General features: G+C 39.4%; 1 protein-coding gene across 50 annotated transcripts in view; it reads right to left on the bottom strand.

Annotated features, from left to right (window-relative positions):
* The window catches only part of LOC124380089 (MAP kinase-activating death domain protein-like), a 46,761-nt gene that overhangs the window by 14,229 nt on the left and 10,867 nt on the right, over positions 1-21,665 (bottom strand). For 6 of the 50 annotated variants that reach the window (XR_006924597.1, XM_046840823.1, XM_046840825.1 and 3 more), the window contains 19 exons: positions 20,789-20,961; positions 19,657-19,892; positions 19,371-19,530; positions 18,882-18,985; positions 18,584-18,786; positions 17,344-17,597; positions 17,037-17,176; positions 16,780-16,881; positions 13,648-13,707; positions 9,126-9,234; positions 8,865-9,051; positions 8,148-8,298; positions 7,494-7,697; positions 6,165-6,221; positions 4,352-4,452; positions 4,190-4,273; positions 3,122-3,280; positions 2,707-2,827; positions 2,283-2,345 (listed from right to left, as the gene is read on the bottom strand). Coding sequence is in view for 49 of the 50 variants with exons in the window: in XM_046840823.1 (XP_046696779.1) it covers positions 2,283-2,345; positions 2,707-2,827; positions 3,122-3,280; positions 4,190-4,273; positions 4,352-4,452; positions 6,165-6,221; positions 7,494-7,697; positions 8,148-8,298; positions 8,865-9,051; positions 9,126-9,234; positions 13,648-13,707; positions 16,780-16,881; positions 17,037-17,176; positions 17,344-17,597; positions 18,584-18,786; positions 18,882-18,985; positions 19,371-19,530; positions 19,657-19,892; positions 20,789-20,961 (2,668 nt within the window). In the remaining variant the exon portion in view is untranslated. Of the gene's footprint in view, positions 1-2,282; positions 2,346-2,706; positions 2,828-3,121; positions 3,281-4,189; positions 4,274-4,351; positions 4,453-6,164; positions 6,222-7,493; positions 7,698-8,147; positions 8,299-8,864; positions 9,070-9,125; positions 9,235-13,647; positions 13,708-16,118; positions 16,149-16,413; positions 16,453-16,779; positions 16,882-17,036; positions 17,177-17,343; positions 17,598-18,583; positions 18,787-18,881; positions 18,986-19,370; positions 19,531-19,656; positions 19,893-20,788; positions 20,962-21,665 lie in introns of all 50 variants that reach the window. The other 44 variants (XM_046840848.1, XM_046840850.1, XM_046840854.1 and 41 more) reach the window with 14 other exon arrangements.

Here is a 21,665-nt window from a genome sequence, read left to right as displayed (position 1 = left end):
CAAGGTGTGCAATACTCAGAGACATGGCCAAGGTAAGAAAGGCAGAAAGTCGACCACCACTGAACAAGACACACAAGCTGAAAGCGTCAAGACTGGGCCAAGAAATATCTCAAGACTGATTTTCTAAGGTTTTATGGACTGATGAAATGAGAGTGAGTCTTGATGGGCCAGATGGATGGGCCCGTGGCTGGATTGGTAAAGGGCAGAGAGCTCCAGTCCGACTCAGGCGCCAGCAAGGTGGAGGTGGAGTACTGGTTTGGGCTGGTATCATCAAAGATGAGCTTGTGGGGCCTTTTCGGGTTGAGGATGGAGTCAAGCTGAACTCCCAGTCCTACTGCCAGTTTCTGGAAGACACCTTCTTCAAGCAGTGGTACAGGAAGAAGTCTGCATCCTTCAAGAAAAACATGATTTTCATGCAGGACAATGCTCCATCACACACGTCCAAGTACTCCACAGCGTGGCTGGCAAGAAAGGGTATAAAGAAGAAAATCTAATGATATGGCCTCCTTGTTCACCTGATCTGAACCCCATTGAGAACCTGTGGTCCATCATCAAATGTGCGATTTACAAGGAGGAAAACAGTACACCTCTCTGAACAGTGTCTGGGAGGCTGTGGTTGCTGCTGCACGCAATGTTGATGGTGAACAGATCAAAACACTGACAGAATCCATGGATGGCAGGCTTTTGAGTGTCCTTGCAAAGAAAGGTGGCTATATTGGTCACTGATTTGTTTTGTTTGGTTTTGAATGTCAGAAATGTATATTTGTGAATGTTGAGATGTTATATTGGTTTCACTGGTAAAAATAAATAATTGAAATGGGTATGAATTTGTTTTTTGTTAAGTTGCCTAATAATTATGCACAGTAATAGTCACCTGCACACACAGATATCCCCCTAAAATAGCTAAAACTAAAAACTACTTCCAAAAATATTCAGCTTTGATATTAATGAGTTTTTTGTGTTCATTGAGAACATGGTTGTTGTTCAAATTAAATCCTCAAATAAAATTAATCCTCAAAAATACAACTTGCCTAATAATTCTGCACTCCCTGTATGTGTATTTATAGTTCTCACAGAGCTGGGGATGTGTTATCATTAAACAGGGCTAAGGCCCCCTAATATAATATGCATATTGTGTATACACACTAGGGCTGATAAATAAATAAATAAATAAATAAATAAATAAATAAATAAAGGGGGGGGTAGAGGGGGGTTTTGGCAGGTTTCACAAAGTCGATTTTTCTCTCTCTTCATTCCATTTCTTTCATAAATGTAAATTTATCAGTTTTAATTTTGTGTTACAATCAGAGAAAGATTTGGCGCAATAAGAGAAAGCTGATCGACTGTTGCATGTTGGTCTCATTTGTAGCGAATTACAGCAAATTATATTTGGACTAGCGGAACAACGAACGACACCACCACAAAAACGAACAAACCAAAACACTCTAAAGTGTCGCGAGAACATGATTAAGACCTAGAACAGCGAATTTAAGACTTAAGGTCTAAGATTTAGATTTTTAAATGTTAGACCTAAGAACCAATAAAAACCCTTTTTAAAAAAAAAAAAAAAAAGGGTGCATCAGATACAAGTTGCCATTTTTATCGCAATGCATCATTCTTAACATAGCTGCATGGGGGGTGTTGTATTTACATATAATTATTATTAGATGTGCTATATTTAAATTTTTTTGTAAAGTAACCAATAATGTGTGACCAATTTTTTTTTTCTAGGTAGGTCGATTTCTTATCGCTAATCTGTTTCTCTAGCGCGTTCTCTCTGTGCTGCTACACGAATATGACGAACACTACGGAGACCGAGGCGTGTCCTGAGCGTCACACAGAATACAGATTAACATGGCAGAGGTAGAGCTGTACCTTCCTGGAGACAGGAAAGGAAAAGAATGTCTGGTTTCATTTAATCTATTTTTTGAACTGCAAAGGCCTGTTTGTGAAAGGGCCATGTGGTCAGAAGTATCTAGATCATATTGACTTGCATAGCAATTATATTTTTCCATTGTATCACATTGTGTTGAATCAAATGGAAATTGGATTTCCGATGAATTGTATCGGTAGCTGTTTCGTATGTATCTTTAATGTATCGTTGGCTATGCATCGAGATGCAAGTAATGGAGATGCACATCCCTAATACACAGACATGCACACACAAACAGCACAACCCGAAACATCCAGTACATGCTTTATATACTGTACATCCCATGCACAGACACACCCACAACTTCATACATACATATCCCAGGTCATTATTCAAAGTTAGACCCTACTCAGAGAGAAGGTTTCCATGGCAGCATCCTCCAGCTGATCCCACACTGAGCTCTTATCCCTCCCTTTGCCGCATTAAAAGAAACAGAAGAATGGGGAAGAGAAGAAGGTGCAAGAGAACAGGGCAGCATAGCAGAGTTAGTGCATCAGTGTGTTAGTAACACTTCATACAGTGGTACAAGATGCAAAAAAGTAATCCATGCACCGTACGTACACAGCAAAGATGGAGAATGTGGCAGTGGCAAAAAGAATATTGCACAAGTTGGGCTTTTTTAAATGGTTACATAATTCAGGCACAAAAAAATTTGATCAGAAAGCTTTTATGTGAAGTAAATACAGTTCTAAAAGAGGTGGAGAGAATGTGTAGGAAGTAAAGTTTGGCATTAAACAAATTAATGTAATGAAATAAAAGATGAGAAGTCCTACCCAGAAGTCCTTCACACAGGTAGATTCTCATGCTGAGATCTTCAGGAGGTGGGGTAGGAGCTCCCTTAGCCACACCCACAACCGGTTCCTTCACACCTGGCTTCAGTTTGTGTGTCTTTCCCTGAGTAAGTTACACAGTTATATTAATGTATTATATTATTAAAAGTATTATATATTATTAAAACTTACATAAACTGAATTTCATTCAAATGGTAGAGATGATAGTTTCAGCCTGGATTCAGAAGCAGGGTTTTTTCGTCTTGTAAAGCCACTTTTTCAGTTTGATTGATTTTTTTTGTTTTTTACTTAATCTCAAAACGCCTGACCCAATTCACGAAGAACAAAATAATCAGGTAATCATAATCTATATCAGAGATCATATAATACTTTTTTGGGTTGAAGCCCAGACACTCACAAACATAGAGCTGGTGGCAGGATTGGTCTCGATCTCGCTGTCTGAGAGAGTAGAGCGAGACAGCGCGAGGTGAGGAGAGGGACGCCCGCCGAGTCCATCTCCCGCTGTGCTGCTCAGGTCACTGTCAGCCCCCAGAGTCTCACCTGAACTGTTACTCACCTGTAGGTCAGAAGATAAAGTTCACGAGCGGAACGCAAACATGGTGGACACGAGAGCAGCTTTAGAAGCGGTACAGGAAACTGGTCTGATTTTTACATTCGATTTTATGGATTTTCAAAGGATAGATTTAAGGAATTGATGAATGAATATAGTTCATGTGCATATACACTGACCAGGCATAACATTATGACCACCTGCCTAATATTGTATTGTTCCCCCTTTTGCTGTCAACACAGTCCTGATCCTTTGAGCATTAACAGCAATAATAACTTCAGCATTTGGAGCTACAGGAGCTCGTCTGTTGGATCGGATCACATGGACCAGCCTTCGCTTCCCCCTGTGCATCAATGAACCTCAGCCGCCCATGACCCTCTCGCAGGTTCACCACTGTTCCTTCCTTGCAACCATTTTAATAGACACTGACCATTGCAGACCAGGAACAGCCCACAAGAGCTGCAGTCTTGGAGATGCTCTGACCCAGTCGTCTAGACGTCACATTTTCGTCTTTGTCAAACTCGCCTAGAACCTTACACCTGCCAATTTTTCCTGCTTCTAAAGACATCAACTCTGAGGACAAACTGTTCACTCGATGACTAATGTATCCCACCCACCAACAGGTGCCAAGATGAAGAGATAATCGGTGTTAATGCAAAGCTCATAATGCTAGAAAGTCATAATGTTATGCCTGGTCGGTGTATGACCTCTGGAATGAGTCTATACACAGGCAGATACTGTATGAGACACAGGCTAGGCACGGCACAACAAGTAAATGCCTAGCCTTTAGCATCAGCATTTAGATGCCTTTCACTGAGCCCTACATAAATATTCATAGAACTCTGTATAGTTTATTCGGGGAGTTTGTTCCTGACTGCGCTAATGTGTAACGACTCAGGGTTGGTCGTGCCCTACCACTGTGCTGGCCTCAGAGTCCTGACTGGTACTCCTCGTCAAAACCGGAGGCTCTGAACTCGCCAGCGACTCCGTATCACTCTTCTGCAGACAAATGGGAATTTTGTTCAAGTCTAGTACAAGACAAATTTGCAAACGACCCTCTCAAACACGCACACAAACCTGAGAGCCTGAGGTCACACTGAGGCCGCTGTCTGCGCTGATCTGGGATTTCTTTTCCTCTGTGTCGCCCCCTTCGGGACGCTGTTTTGCCCCGTCTGCCCCTGCAGGAAACACACGGTCAGATTATCCTTCGTCTGCATCTCTCCGCAACGCAATTATGTCCGATGATTAAAAGCAAACCTAAGAAATGGAGCTACACTGGATGCTTGGAAAAGTATTTTTAACTACTAGTTTACAAATAAGTTTCATTACGGTGTAATCTTACTTTATTTTTTTTTATAGTAAATTAACCACAAATCTGAACAAAATAGTCATGCTTCTGTCATTTCTACTTTCATTAAATTATTATGACTACCTTGAAGCATCTCTCATCTCACCTTGTGCGGTAGCTGGCGTCTTTATGGCCCTGTTGCTTGGCAATACGTTTTTATTAGAATAAAGGAAATTAGAACATTGGCTCTTATTCCTCAGTGTTGCACAATGTCTTATTGTAAATTGTACATCCATCCATAAAGAAGGTCTATTTATGAGTTTTGTCAGAGAGACACTTGACGTGCAGCTACATAATCAATAATAGCAGCAAGCATAGAAGTACGAGTTTCAATGTTGACTGTATATGAAAAAATATTGGGATGCATAACGACCTGATAAATAAGGGACGTGATAAATGCAGGGGATCCGAACACATCATTTGTGTAAAATCACCACTCGAATTGTGCAACTTCGAAGAAGAAGGGCCCAAATGCTCCACTACCCAACATGTTAATAAAAAATCTGGTCACATCTGTATTATAATTACTAACATACAAGTTCAGCTTTTATACACCAGAGCCACTTAATGTGTGTACAGGGTCTTAAAACACCCGTTAGTGAGTCTTTACCAAGCACCCAATCTAGCGCCTATCCACACCAGAGCCATTTCACTTCAGTAAAGGAAGACATTTTTTTCACAAGAGCAATTTTGTTCATCATAATGCTACCTCATCACAGGTTCACACAGACAAAAGCAGTCACACATGCAGGCAAACACACAACCAATCAGTCAAACACAGGAAGTAGGGGACAAAGCTTGGCTGCCATTAGTGTGCCAATACGATGGTGATCTCAGTTTTGAAAAATGAGCAGTGCTAGATTACACTGGGCCACTCAGTGTGCTGCCACTGAAGGAGTAAAAGTCATGGGGGATCATCAGAGACATCGACGCCTTCTCTATTGCTAATGAAGAAAACAACCCTGTTCCAAAACCGATAGTCTCATACCATTTGTTTCGTGTACACAGTGACAATGTTTTTCTAAGTATTATTATAATAAATATATATTTATTAATTTATATTAATTCAACAGAAAATTAATTTAAAGGATCATTAATATGAAGGTCACTTTAGGTCTGTTAGTTGTTTAACAAACAAAAAAAATTATAATAATAAAAACTGTATAAATGGTATTTGTGAAACTGAAGGAATGTTACATTCTGCCATTTTATATCCTGATACCGTGAACATTTTTTACTATAAATTCGGGTCATACCTTCCACAAGTACAAGCAAATCTTGGTAACAGAAATCAGTTCATAAAAAAAAAAAAAAAAAAAAAACCACATTAAACCAAGAATGAAAAAAAAAAAAAAGAAATAGAAAAGCATTAATCATTCAATGCATGTTCATTGGGGGCCATGTTTCGGTGGAGTGTCTAACAGAGTGAAGGAATAAGAGGGACAAGGCTAAGATTTCCTGACTGTAAAACAGGATTGAATAGAAAGTTTGCAGCTCAGGGGGGGGAAAAGTCTAACTGGGTACTTAGGGAAGTGATCTTACTCTGTTGTTTTTCCATAGCATTTTGCTTTCTGTTATCCTGGTGCTTGCTCCACAATTCTACCCAAGATGCATTGCAAGCAAGGAGAGAAAGACATAGAGAGAGTCAGAGAGCTGATTGAATCGTCATATGGAGGATTGGAGGATGAGCAATTTTTGTTGGTCAAAATAGAAAACAAACAAACAGAAGAAAAAGTATGATATGTTGGTTTTTTTTTTGTTTTTGTTTTTATAACCCTTGAACAACGCAAATGTCATTTTCCAACATAAGGAAGGTTTGTAATGTTCACACGTAGCTTTTCTTACATGTGAGATAATAGATTTGATGCTTTTATGTAAACGACCCAATTATAGCCAGTGAGGTGACATTACAAAGCATCCTGAGCTCTACGACCCTGATCCTGGAAAGAGATTCAGACCTGGGCTGTCTCTATAATTATTTGTGATGCCCAAAGACAGAGTCGGCTTTGACAGGCGGTGGATTTCCAGGCTCAGGGTGGAGACCCGGGCAGAGCGAAAGGCATGGGATGGGGGTGAGAGGCCAGCCTTGTAGCTGCTGGGTGATATGGGATGCTGCAGAAGCAGGAGATGCAATCTCAAAGACAATCTGTAGAATTGAAGGTGCATCTTTGTTAAAGGACACACAGATAAAAGGTTAGGGAGTAGGAAACGGTCCCCTGTACACAGACCCAGTTACAGAAAACACACTGTGGCCTCATATCGAGACCAAGCTAATCCCGAGGCTGTTTACAGGGGAGGAGTGTTCTATAGCTCATGCTGGGAAAGTGAGACAGAGGGGCCTTTTTCACACAGAGCAGTGGTACAGCCCAGGACTGCCAAAGTCCTAGCTTTCTATGACACACAGCGGCAGGTTCGTGGCTCAAAAAGGAAACTTACTCTAACATGCAATCAGTGGGTTCAGAGGGGATCTGGCAAACAGGGAGCCGGAAAAAAGCAACACATTCTGAACATTCGAGTAGGGAGTTTATACACACTGGGCACTGATCGTTCCAATAATCCACTAATGAGTCTACACCAGGCAGTGATTTTAGAACAAGCTCAATAATTGTCTTAAATTAATACGCCAAGAAGAGTTCAATGATTCAATCGGTATGTACCCTAATAATTAGGATTGAGTCACTGAAAAACCAATGCAGTATTGATTTGGGTTTTTTGTTTGTTTTCTGCTTGGTAAAATAGACACTTGGTGGAATAGAGGATTTGACTTTTAGCCCAAACAAACGACTGAGATCCTTTCGGTCCCATTCGGTCAGGTGGTCTAACAAGCAGGAGGAGGCGCATGCAGGGGGGCGGGGCTGAGGTTTTACACACCAATAGAAGCAATAAAATTCTCTTCGTTCAGACTCCGGGTGTCAAACTGGCGTGACCCTTTCCCGGAGGAAGGGGGTGGCAGCTGAATTCTGGGCATCAGGAGAACGCCTGCGGCTCTGGCGCTCTCAATGCGAACAGACGGGCTCTCCTTACTGCCCGGACTGCTCGCCCCATCCATGGGACTCCGCTTTCGCTTCTCTGGCTCTGTGCCATAAGGAGGCGTCATGTGAAATGGCATACATACAAAAACATTGACATGGAAAAAAGATAAGAAAGGGGGGAAATGGGACAAGAGTCGGTCATGGATTCAAAGAGATTGACTCGGTTACTTGCTGAAAAAGAGAAGCAGTTTCCTTAAAAACAATTACATAAAGGAAGTGAGAAACCAGTGAGAAAAAAAAAAAAAAAAAAACAAGCTGATGACAGAAGCCCCAGTGTAATCTGATATTGTTGATGAATTCTGAAATGAGAACTTTTTAAGACCACTATAATATACTAATCATTATATATTTTGGTTATACCCACATAGCCTAGAAATACAAATTACTCATTCGTTCTGATCAAATGCTTCCTATAGCAGGAGATCCAAGAGGCTTTCCTGTAAAAAACTCAAAATTATATATATAAATAAAGGTAAGAACCTTTGCACATTACCTTTGGTTTGGTAGTGGGTTCGTGCAATTTCAAACAGGCTGAACACACTGGCCATGCCACCCAGGCCTGCATTAGTGTAGGAGTGCTCCAGACTGGAAACTGTACATTTCAGCAGGTCCAACATGCCTTTATAAACCTTTCTGCTAATCTCCTATTAAAAACAAACAAAACAAAAAAAAAAAAAACACACATGTATATATGTATGTATATATATATATATATATATATATATATATATATATATATATATATATATGTGTATGTATGTAAGAACTGCTAATCTGAGAGTAAGACTTATATTAGATGGTTCATTTATACTGAAAGAAAGTAAATCTTTCCACCTATGCTGGTATTTAAGAGTGAGTATGTATGTATGTATATATATATATATATATATATATATATATATATATATATATATATATATATATATATATATATATATATATATATATATATATATATATACACACACATATACACATATACACACTCACTCTTAAATACCAGCATAGGTGGAAAGATTTACTTTCTTTCAGTATAAATGAACCATCTAATATAAGTCTTACTCTCAGATTAGCAGTTCTTATAAATTTCAGTACTATTTTACATGGAGAATTAGGTTTGTTTTATTCAACTAATTGATTTAACTATCGGTTATTGGCAAGTACAGTCTGACCTAGCTATCGCTAAAATCCATCGTCGACCTCTACTCACCACGTCTCTGATGACTTCTTGCCGCGCGTCCTCTTCTGACTGGACGGCGCGGTTGAGCTTGCTGAGCATGAAGACGCGCAGCTGCTCATTCTCCAGCAGACGCCGCACCTTCTTCATGTTGAGCCAACCGACCCCCTGGCCATCCAACACGCTCAGCACCATGTCCTTTAGGAAATGCTGATTTTCACTGCACACAAATGTCGCACTATTAAAGTTTATGATAGAACACAGGCCTGATGTGTCATGCGTAAAGCAGATTACCTGGTGTTGTTGGCTCTGCCTTGAGGTGAAGGCGGCTCTCTCTTTACAGTAGGACTGTGTTTAATCACCGACGACTTTTGATCGACCAGTGCTCGAGGAGCACGGGAGCCTGAGAAAAGCACAGATCATCAGCACTGCATGTTAATTAAAGCACACAAACAATTAAAATCCATACACACACACAGCCTTTTTAAAAGGCATACTATAAGCGGCTAAGCACCAAATCCATTCACAGCAAGCTAAAGCCGACAGTGTACATGATGCAGAATCACGCCAATGTGCACACTTATATTACAGCAGTGGCGGGCGGTCAGGGCCAGCAAAGTCTTCTCTGCTGGCCTAAACACTATCAGAAGCACTGATCTACATTTACAACGTACATTCTTATATTTGTTCCATAATATTGTATTAATTTATTTCCAACAGTTTATTCTCTTCATTTCGTAGCGTTTCTCTTGGCTGCACTGCTTCCAGTACATGTATGTGGATGTTAGATGTTTTGTCCAATCAGATTTCAGCCTCTATGTGCTGCTATGTCAATCTAATCTGCTCAAGGCTTTTAAAGTCAGTCCTGCTGACCCTTTTACCATAGAGAATATCATCAATGGGTCCGTTTCTTTAACTAATCAGATTTCATATTCGCCTCACAGGGCAGCTAGCTGGCCCAAAATAGCGTCAGCATTTTTCCATCCTCTGATTGGTTGGTCAGAGGGAAACTGTTATAGCCAAGTTCGACTGGCAAAACATGTGTGTATCTCTGCACACATTAATACATCAGTTAGACTTTTTGTATGCCTACAGAGAAATAGATTTGGTCTCGGACATACTTGTCCATTTTAAAGAAAAGCTAGACATTGTGAGGAGGTCAGCCAACCCCGAAGCTAGCTAGCGTGTCTCAACCCGGGAAAGGGTTTGTTCACCACTTCCAGACCAGTAAATACAAACGGTACCACTGGACTACAGCCTCTGAAGAGTGGTGCAAATTATGAGTCTGCATCTCTGGTGAGTAGGTTGTATTTTATTTAAATTTTCATCCTTTTGTCATGTTTTTAGAAAGATATTGATTCTGAACTGCTCTAGATAATGTAGATGCACAGTTGCAGTTGTAGTGTAGAGGTTTGGAGTCTTAAATGGGTTTCTTGCTTTAGTGAAATGATATTCACCCTCCATATGTGAAATGCCTCTCTCTCTGTAATGTCACGTGTTATGTCGCGTTTTTGTACAGTATTGATGGTTTCTATAATCGCGATGTGATAGTGGTGGTATTACGAGGTGGATAAAGTTGGGTAAGTCCCCACAGAAGCCCCAGGTACCAAATACACGGCCCGCCACTGTATTATAGGATACTGCGTTTAGACTAAGAGTGGTTTAAAGATTAAAGCACACTCTTTGCATTTTTTCCACACTTTCCATTCAAATTCAAGTTGCAGTAGAGCCAGTATGGTCATAGTTTGTGTAACAGACACAAGATAAGAAGGACAATGGAAAACAGGCTGCAGGTATGGCAATGATATGTTGACTGTCACTCACTCACTCACACACACACACACACACACACACACACACACACACACACACACACACACACACACACACACACACACACACACACACACACACACACACACACAGAGAAAACAGAATGAGAAGAATGAGTGGAGAAAGAAGTGAGCAAGTGAGCAAGTCTGCATGGCAACAATATGATGTGTGACATGTCATATGGCTCATGCAGAGACCAAACAAACAAGTAGAAAAATGTATTTGGAAAACTTTACGTGATCAAACCACACATTATTATTTTTATTTTTTTTTTAAGTAGAGGCAGTAGGCTGATGCCCGGGTCTCATACGCAAAGCACGTTTCTGAAGTACAAGTACTGCGAGTGATAATGTGTGGGTAGATCACATGTTGGGTTGGGCCCAAATTATCAAAATATGCCTCATGCTATGTTTGTACGTGAATACGCTTCAGCAGAAACAATCGTTTAGAGGCCGGTCCTTGTGAGAAACATTAAGTATGTCTGGTAAGAATAAACATTTTCGAAAAAATATTTAAAATAATGGATAGTTTATGAAGACTCTGTATTAAATCCTTGGTATTGCGCTTGACGTGTCATATGGTCCTACCAAAAAAAGTAGGAAGTGGTTTCTTTAAAGCTGAAAGAAGCAGGTGGTGAGATACAGGACCAATAAAAGGCCATGTTTAATGCAGAATATCCACAAAAGTTTTGGGACACCTGTTTTTTCCAGCCATGTCTTTCTTCCCCAAACTGTTACCACAAAGTTGGAGGCACACAATTGTATATTTTGTCTTTGGATGTGGTAGATTTACATTTTCCCTTCACCTGAACTTGGAGACCCAAACCTGTTTCCAGCAGGACAATAAATCCTGTGCACAAATCCAGCTCAAGAAGACATGGTTTACATGGATTGGAGTGGAAGATAATGAGTGGCCTGCTACAAAGCTCTGACCCCAACCCTATTGAACACCTCTGAGATGAACTGAAACTCCACAGGCCTCCTCACTCTTCATCAGTATCTGACTTTACTAAAGGCTTTGTAACTTAGGAAACAAAAACTCCAACACTCCAAAATCTAGTGGAACATCTTCCCAGAAGAGTGGAGGGTATTAAAACAGTAAAAAGGGGGCATTAATGTGAAATGGGATGTTAAAAAAGCACATACAATTACTAGGATCAGGTGTCCACAAATTTTGTCAATATAGTGTTTACATTGTTCCTCCGGAACTCGCGGGGGTTACTTTTTAAAACCCCTAGTGAGTTCTAAAAATCTGAAACCTTAGTGAATTTATCTAAACATTGTGTCATTTTATTACAATAATGTTTAGAAAATTTTTATGAAATTTGTTAGTTTAAACAGTTTAGAATGTTTCCGCTGCGAATTCCCACAAATTTTAAGATAATCCGCAATTTGCAGGTTCCAAATGAGAACCCGAGAATTTTCTTTGAATTGAAAATTATTACAAACAAAAAGAACTCTAGATTTAGTGAAATTGTGTACAATTTCTTCAAAAGGGAGAGATAAAGTTTCAACGATTCAAAAGGTACTGGTTTGCAAACAGAAAACCTTTTTGAAAATAACATTGTTAATAAAAGATATATTCTCTCCTATTCTCCTGCCCTATGCTGGGCTCACAGTGTCATTTCACTAACGGTAGCTAGCAGCAAACAAAAACAATTTGGAGCGTTCATTTTGTTCATGACATGTCTTGATGACAAAAAAAATCATACAAACACTTTTACCTCCAGAACTCAATATGTTCCTCTTTTGCTTTACCGTCCACTTGACTCGTCTTCTTTGAGGGGGGTTTGAAATTGTCGTGCTAATTGCGTGATCGGGTTCTATTGGTTCTTGGTAAAAGTCACACTGCATGAAAGCGTCTGAAATCTTCCTATACTGCTGGAATTTCATCGGGTGAAAAAAATGATCCCAACAGCTATTAATCAGCTGTTGGTGAACACTTCAAAAACCAGCGATCGAAGACTACAGACATTAGTCTTTTAGGATTTTCAAAATTTGTCTCAGACGACCAAATCGTGGCCAAAATCGCATTGTGAGCCCAGCATGAGATTAAAAAATAAACAAACAAAATACAAAAACACCACGAGGGCTCAGAGAACCCATCCCACATTCCTCCATTTTAGCACACTGGAGACACAGGCCTTCTTGGAGAATAAAAACCCAACCGTAGTCAGAAACCATTCCAGTTTAAACAGAAAATAAAGACTGGTGTCTTCTTTAATGAGTCTCCAGACTTAATTAATCTCAACTCCATGCTGTCTAAGAGCTCCATGATCTTTAATATGATCAAAATGTATTTGATTAAACATGATTATTTCCTATACCGCTAAAATAATGGGCCCAACCCAGTGAAATTAATCGTATGAATGAGTAGATTAGTTAACTGGCGGCACGAAATATTAAGGGCTCTGAATTACTACGTGATTAATGAATTAACCCTGAGTTTAAAAGTACAGTGTGATTCCTAGTGAATAGAAAAATATTCATTTCTTGGAAAGAAATGATATTCCTTTATATATATATATATATATATATATATATATATATATATATATATATATATATATATATATATATATATATATATATATATATATCTCGACATACACACATTGGATCATCTAATGATGTGTAGACTTGCGTTCGCAATTACTGTCCCCAAATCTGACTTGGAGGAACTAAGCATTAAGTGCATCAGGACAGTGATAAACTGGCCATGTGCTTTGTTGCCATTACAATCACACATGTATCCAGAATCTCATTTTGACACGGTACTTAAATACTTTGGTGAATAATTAAGCACATAGTATTCAAGAAACTTAATATTAAGGAGCCAAGGACAGTATAAACACACTGACAAGCGATCAGGTGACTCTCAGAGGCATGACAAGAAGCGATGGTGGAAGAAGAGGATGCTGGGAGATGTAGTTGACTGGCTTTTGGAGAAGCATGCAGCTCACGCAGCAAAGGGCGGAACCCACCTTCTCCGCTCCCCGGGCCGACCTCTGTTATAATCTCCATTAGAGAATTTAGCCCAAATACTGGACACAGAAGCCAGAATTAGTGCAAAAAGGGAGGTTAAAGAGGGACAGAGAGCAACACCGGCCCAGACAGAACCAGTCCAAACATCAACCCACACGCACAAACACCAGACACATGGACAGAGTGGAGCCGAGACAACCAGCAGAGAAAGGAGGAGAGAAAACAAGCTAGAGAGTGTGAAAGAAAAAGTTTGTGCACGCAAGTATTTGTGTAGGAGTGAAGAAAGAGGAGGGACAAAAGATTCTGAGGATAATAATTTATTTTCATTTCAGATTCTATAAACTGATTGAGAATCGTATTTTTTCCCCTCATTGGTGTATCTAACTAGACTCAAGAGAAGTTACATCGTAGTTATGTACCGATATTTAATTTCAACACTTTTTATTTATATTTCTTTATTTTATGTTAGCTTTTTTTATGTGCAACTGAAAGCTTCTGTCATCAAAAATTCCTTGGAAAATCTAAACAAACTTGGCAATAAAACTCTTTTTGATTCTGATAAAAGTCCAATCCAATAAACACAGTTTCTGAAGTCTTTCTTCTGGAAAATTCCTTGTTTTCTTGCATGAACGGTATGAGAAGGAATCTTTGAAACGAATTAGGATCTGAAACTCGAGGGCATGTTTGTTCGTTGGCTCTGCTGAGCTACAATGCGTCGTCATCTCCTTTGTGCTAAACAGCAGTGCAGTGAAGGTCAAAATGATCTCTTGCTGCCACCACAGCTTAATATTCCCAGCCAGAGTTCACGGTCACTCATATTTAACTACAATATGGAGTAAATCAGCATGAGACCTGTTTCCAAAAAAGGATCAATTCAAGCTTACTGAGTATAATTACAATAAAAATGCTTTTTCTTGGATAGTATCATACACAACAACCCATATCCGTTGTGCACAATGAATGAGACACTGGTTTCTGTGATGCTGTCTGTTCCTACCCAAAGATTTTTCCTCTTGTTCATGCTTTTTTTGTCACACAGCTACACGATAAGAACAAAATTATTGTGACATGACTTTTTATTTAATGCGGTATAGAATGTCTTTGGATGCAGACCCAAATCTGTTTCAGCATGATGGCCCTGTTCACAAAGTAAACTAACATGAAGATATAATTTGCATGGGTTATAGAGCTCTGACCCTCAACCCGACTCCAATGGGATGAATTAGGGTGCTGACTGCACCCCAGGCCTCCTCACCGCACCAACATCAAAACCTAACTGGAATATCTTCCTAGGAAAGTGGAGGTTATTATAACAGTAACTTGGGAATAAATGTGGAATGGAATACTCAAAAAGCACCTAGAAATCTCATGCTCAGGTGTCCACAAACTTTGGCTGCATAGTGAATCTGCACTCATGAATAACCTTCTTGTTCTTGATGATATTCTCACCTGGATACAGTAGAGACACTTTTTAAGACCATCATGGATGCGTTTCTTACATTTGGAACAGCTTCCTTTCCCTCCTGTAATCATATATGACTGTATACGAAATCATTTTGGAAATGGGTTCCCTTTTGACTCTGGTTTCACTCACAGTGTCTTTCTCATGACTTGCAACTATCAGCCGATTTCTTGTCAATCTACCACTGGTGCATCATTTCCTGGCACCACAGACGTAGGCTAGCCTATGAAGCACAACAGAAAGCAACAAGAAGTCTGGAGCTGACGTGAATGAGACAGAGGGAGTCCGTGATGTAAACGTGACTGAGAACAGAGACGTTCCTAATCACCTGATCATCATCATCTTTTCTCTGCTTGTGTTCTATACGGAGGATGTTTAGCCTGGATACATTCATCAGATTTGAAATTCTTTTGCATTAATATATTCATATGATGTGGGGTCCAGTGTAGTCAGTACTTCAACTTTTACCAGAGTCTTTTAAAACATGAGTAACTGTACTTCTACTTCTAGGATGTATGTACGTTTCTCTGCTCTTACCTCTTGCTTGCTTATTAAGGATCTCAATCACCATCCCGATTTCTTTGTGTATATTCTAAACGGTGCTACAGAACGAACGCTGGTTTGAAATTAATTAAAGTAGAAGTGGGATAAAACTTACATATATAAATGGGACACACTACACGAGACGAGAGTCACAGGACAAAAAACTAAAAATTGGAAAAAATTTAAATTCAAAATTCAAAATTGATTTTTCACAATGTGCATCAGTAAAACACATTAACACACAGGCACACAGAGTTTATGGAAAAAGAGATCAGCGCTATGGAAACACACTTGGCCACACACAAAGGTATATCCTTGGACTAATTAATAGTCCAATCATTTGGAGTAAAATAAAAGAAGAATGGATTCTCATTTTGTCAGCCATTAAAAAAAAAAAGGTCTATGGTTATAAAGAACACAGCAAACCAGAACTAGTTAAGGGCAGGCTACAGCTAGAAAACATACCAGGACTGTCAGGACTCTCATCGCCATCATCTGAACAAAAAAAATAAATTCATAAACCAACAAAAAGTCAAAATAATGTGATCTACTGTGCTAGGCAGGAACGTAGCACTAAAAACAACTAGGAAAAGCAACTTGGGGGGGAAAAAAAGAAAAACAACAAAAAAAAGAGAGTGGATTTAGCTCGTAGATTACATACATGGTCGCACCTCACAGTCCAATGATTATAGAGAGAGGAGGAGGAGGAGGAGGACCGAACAGGAAATCAAGCAAGCACTCAAGCAACATTCCTACCAACCTTCATCTGCTTCTTCCTTTAAATCAATATTGAAATATTCTTCAAAAAAGAAACAATAATAAAATCAATCATTTGAGATAGAACAATAAAAACTGAAAGAAAAAAACAAAAAAGAAAGCTCCACATCCTGCATCTTACTATTTTTTTTTTCTGTAATAGTGACAATTCTTTTATGTCTTCAACTCCAAGCAATAGGATAAAAAAAGCTTGACAGACAGACTATAAGCAGAGGGAATAGGCAGAGGAACCATGTAGAAAATGCCAGGCAGAGGTGGAGACATTTCAAATGGTTGGATGTGAGAAACGATAAAGGAAGGAGGGATAAGGGAAAGAGAGATTTAGGAGGTAGAGGAAACATTACTATACCTTTAAGACTTGGGAAAGGAGTGTTCTTCTCCCTGGCTGCTTTGTTAGGAAGAGCCAGACTGGACAAACTAAAGCTGGTGCCGTGGTTCTTATATAAGTTACCTACAAACGCAAATGAAAAAATATATTTTCAAGTCCAGGATTTATTTATTTTAATAGATTTGTTTCAAATAAATCTTGATCATCCCTTAAAAAAAGAAAAATTACGTTCCAGGTAAAAAAAAAAAAAAAAAGCACAAAATGAGACGGCGACTTACTTGCGAAAGACATAAGTCCTCCGAAGCCGTCGCCGCTGTTGTTGGAAATGGTGGAGTTTGGAGAACTGTTTTTGGAGTCGTCTTCTCCATCGCACTCGCCTGGAAGCTTCAAACTGCTGGGCCTTAATGGGCGAGATGGCCTACACACATACAAGTACACATGCAGCCATACAGATCAGACATAGTCTAGACGTGTGCTAATGTACATATATAAAAAGCCTGGCAAAGTCAAAAACTCCACAAGGCATTGATTTCCACACTGATAAAGGAAAGAACGATTAAGTCAGGGCCTGAGAGACGAACATACTTGTTTCCATTGATATTCTGGTGAAAGCGTGGTGTGTAGCTCTCCTCTTGCTCTTCACTCTCAGCCTCTTCTTCCACAGGGAAGCCATACTGTGGCTCAAAATAGGGGTTATCGTACTCTCGCTTCTTACTGGTCGAGTCCGTAGGCGCCGACTCTGGGCTGGATCCAGTGAATGGTGGGAGACATAGTCCGGGGACAGAGTTCTGCAGAGCCACGCTGGCTGATGCTTCAATCTCAACAGGCTCTGATTGATCCTATTCAAAAAGAAAAACTGCAATTGTACTAAAAGAAACTAATTTACTAATGCGTATGTTGTTTATGTGTGTGTTATTGCCACAGTTTCTTGACATGTCACATGAAGCTTGATCATTGTTAACTGGAGTGAAATAACTCCAGATTATGCTTCATTTTATTTTAGTCATGATCTCAGCCATGCACTCGATTCCCCTTTTAAACCTACGCTGATTGAGTGAGCAAACGTTATCATGATGAGTGGTGGTACAGCCGAAGATAATATAGTTCCCACTGACATTCCAAATTAAAGTACTATAAATATTTATATACTATATGTTTTTTTTTAACAGATAGGATGGATACTTCTATTTGAGAATCGATCTTGATACAATGCCAGCATAAAAAATATAGTCAAGATCTAGTTACTGTTGCTATTGCCTTGCCTTGCATTTATTTTGTTGTTACCTGGTCCTTCTCTGATAGCATTGACCTAGATATCATTACTGAATATGCTATAATGAACACGCTTAATCACACGTATTCTGCATTTAAATCCTATTTGTTAAACCAACTCCCATTTAATTACAAAATAGATAAACAGCAACTTATGCAAGCTTTACTGAATTTAATTAGCCATTTAAACGCTTTTTTAATTATTATTTTTTTAACACCAGCCACAGCTCTCGCTTCTCATCTCTTTATTAGGCACGGCGATTTAAACGCTCACAGAAGATTTGCGATGTGTGGAGTCGATTTTGCTGACTGCAATTAAATAATCACCTTAAGTTACTAACAAAGACTTTTCATTCAACTGCATGTGAATTCTTATTAAAAACATGAATATTGAACAAAAACAAAATAACTTTTCTTAAACATGACATGACTGATCGCTAATACAGGTCTTGCACATAATGCAGACTAGATGAACATAATGTATTAAATGCTATGGGTGCCATAACTTGTGCACATGCCTGCAAGGGTTTAATAACAAGATACTAGTACTGACTTGATTCACTCCCTGGATGATGGTGCTGGGGCTGGAGCTGGCTGTAGTGCTGGAGCTGGAGCGGTGAGGCTGCCCATCTATGGCCTCAGCAGACCCCTCGACCTCAGACCCACGCTCCTCACTCTCACCCTTATACTCCTGGAATTCGTGGATTTCTACTTCACTAGCATCCTCAAGGGCTGCGTGAGTCAAGGGATCAACGTCTGTGAGAGAATCGGAAAAAATGCAAAGAATTTTAGTTAAAAGGAGAATAGCAGGTGAATAAAAAAAAAGTGGATGAGAAGGAAGCATTACTTACTTGGTGTGTCACCTTGGATGTCCCCTTTAATCATTTCATTTACAAAATCTCCCAGTGAGGAGTAAGAAGAGCTGGAATCATCATATGCCTCACTGTCACTTCCACTGGAACACACACACAGAAACATACAGGATTAGTAAAGTCCATTAGTAAAGCATCCAATTAACACTGCGGTTCGTCTGTTGGAAATAAATAAAGCCTGGATAGTACAATGCCAAACAACAGGCTGAATTATATGGTATTGAATGGTAAATTAATCATCAGTCGCCTATAAACAGTATCTCACAAAAGTGATTACACCCCTTATATATTTCAGCAACCATTTTAGTGTATCTTCTCAAGGGACAATACTATAGGACTGAAAATTGGATTTATTTTAGAGCAGTCAATGTGCAGCTTGTGTACACACACATACACACACACACACACGACTATGAGGCATTAATATGGATATTTTCTAATTATTTGCTAACTGGGTACATTTTCTACCTGTCATCTGTAGGGTCCGACTCATTCCACTCATCCTCCAGTGGCCCACTTATAGCCTCCGCAAGCTGCGAATTTCCATCGTACACACGGTAAAACACAGGCTGCAACTGATGAGCATACCACTTAGGCTTATCACCTATCAGGGAGGGGTCATACACATCTTAAAAAAAAAAAAAAAAAAAAAAAAAACAGAAAAAAAACCACAGAAAATAATGTTAAAAAAATTCTAAGATGTCTATATAAAGACTAAAGAAGGACATGATGTTGATGCTGTGTGTCCTCTTACTGTTATGAATCCTTTGGAAGGCCAGGTTTGTAGGGTTTAAAGCCCACTCCCCATAATATTCCACAGCCTGTGTGTGTGAGAGCTTCTCGGCAAACCCGGTGCGCCGTGGTCGCGACGCCAGGAAAGACATGGCTTGGAAGGCTACCACAGGCCGCGGGAAGAGTCGCAGTGTACGAGTGTGCATCTGAAACCCCTGCAGTACGTTTGGAGAGTTGAAGAATCTCACCATCGCCACCCTGCCGAATGAAAAGAAGAATTGTCCATATTTTATAATTACTCAAAAAAAAAAAAAATTAAATACATGTATGTACCTAGAAGAATCATGAGAGAATCATATTCAGGAAGAGAGGCAAAAGTTTTAACCCACTTTTTGCAATTTGTACTAATTACAAACAGTGATAGACAGTACTGAAGTAAATGTGAAATGTCCACCAATCAGGGTCGAGCGTGCGCTCTGTTTTGAACTTGTTTTGATTGGCGCTTGGTGTATCTACTTGTCACCAACATCCAGGTTAACATCAGTTCAACAGAACATTTAGAGAGGAATAAATGATGGAAGAAACTCCTGACTCGAACTTGCCACAACACCCGTGGCCTCATTTGTGATTTTTTTTTTTTTTTTTTTTGAAAAGTAAAAGTAGTTAAAAAGGTATTGGGATCATGATCAGTGTAATAGAAATCAGTGTTTGACTCATTAATATCATTCTATTAATAGATCGTTGTTGTGAGAGTAACAAAGTCTTTTCACATAAACTGAGTTGATTAAGCGAAAAGTCTTGATATTAAAAAAAAGTGATAATAGGAACATTATAGTCATAATAAATCATATTACTTTGGACACAAGTACATTTGTAGGCAAATACGTTTATACTTTCTGTAAATTAAAAGTTTAAAGGGAGCACTTTTACTGGTCATATTTTACCCAGTGTAACTCTACTTTAACTCAACATGGTTTGTGTACTACATCCAGCACTGTAGACAAAACATTTGCGTAAAGCCTTGATATAAAATAATCTGCAATGCCTTTCTTTATTCCTCAGGATATGCAAAACTGCTCTTAAAATTAATTTAAACTTGTTTTAATCCAGTTATAGATCGATGTCGCCTAAACAAAAAGCACAAAAAAACTGACCTTGTGGCCACATCCACAGAGTCAACATCATTTCCATAAATAAGCGGGTTAAACTCAGTGGAAGAGGGCGAGGACTTATCACGGCCTGGGGGCAGAAGAGGCAGATCCTGACCCTCCTGGAACTTCTCCAGGTTTAGAATAGGCTGCGTGTTCAGACTCATACTTGCCAGAGCCTGTGGAGCAAACAGATTGAACGAGACAGAAAGATGGAAAGATAGCAGAGAATGAACAAAAAGAAAATATATATACAGATCACGATAATGTCAAAAGAGGGCAAAAGGGTGAGGGCAAGCATTCTCACTTCAGGCAATGGTTCATACACAGGAGCGAATCCATGTATGATGTAAGAACTAACGTAATCCAGAAATACTATGATTTTAAATCCAATCATCAAGGTTATCATCTTAACCTTGAGTCTAACTGCCTGAAATGAGCTGCAGATTTAGTGGGTTAAAAATGTTAGAAAAAGGCTTGGGTTCATCACACTGAGCTATTTATAAAGCACTCTGGGAATTACTGCTGCTGCACGCGCAACGTCTCACCAAAACAGCTGGCATTCCAGCGCCTTTTAGCACTAGTGACAATCAGTCTAGACCACAGCGCCAAGTCAAACACAAAATCCATTGATTTTCAATCTGGTCATTTACCATGATAACTGCTGATTAACACAATGAAATATGAGTGCTGGGGATCCGGACATGCTCAAGCCAAACTGTGAGAAGCAGATGATTACATTTATCTGATGTGCAAAATGTGGGTATGATTGTGTGCAATTAGGACGGAAAAAAAAATAAATACAGAATGCAGACAGCTGCGCAAATCCGCGCCGGTTTGTGTGTGGGGGGAGGGGGGTGGTGTTGCGTAATGTACATAATAC

This window comes from Silurus meridionalis, chromosome 26 (assembly GCF_014805685.1).
Source record: "Silurus meridionalis isolate SWU-2019-XX chromosome 26, ASM1480568v1, whole genome shotgun sequence".
Taxonomy (NCBI): domain Eukaryota; kingdom Metazoa; phylum Chordata; class Actinopteri; order Siluriformes; family Siluridae; genus Silurus; species Silurus meridionalis.
This window is presented reverse-complemented; position numbering and strand designations above follow the sequence as displayed.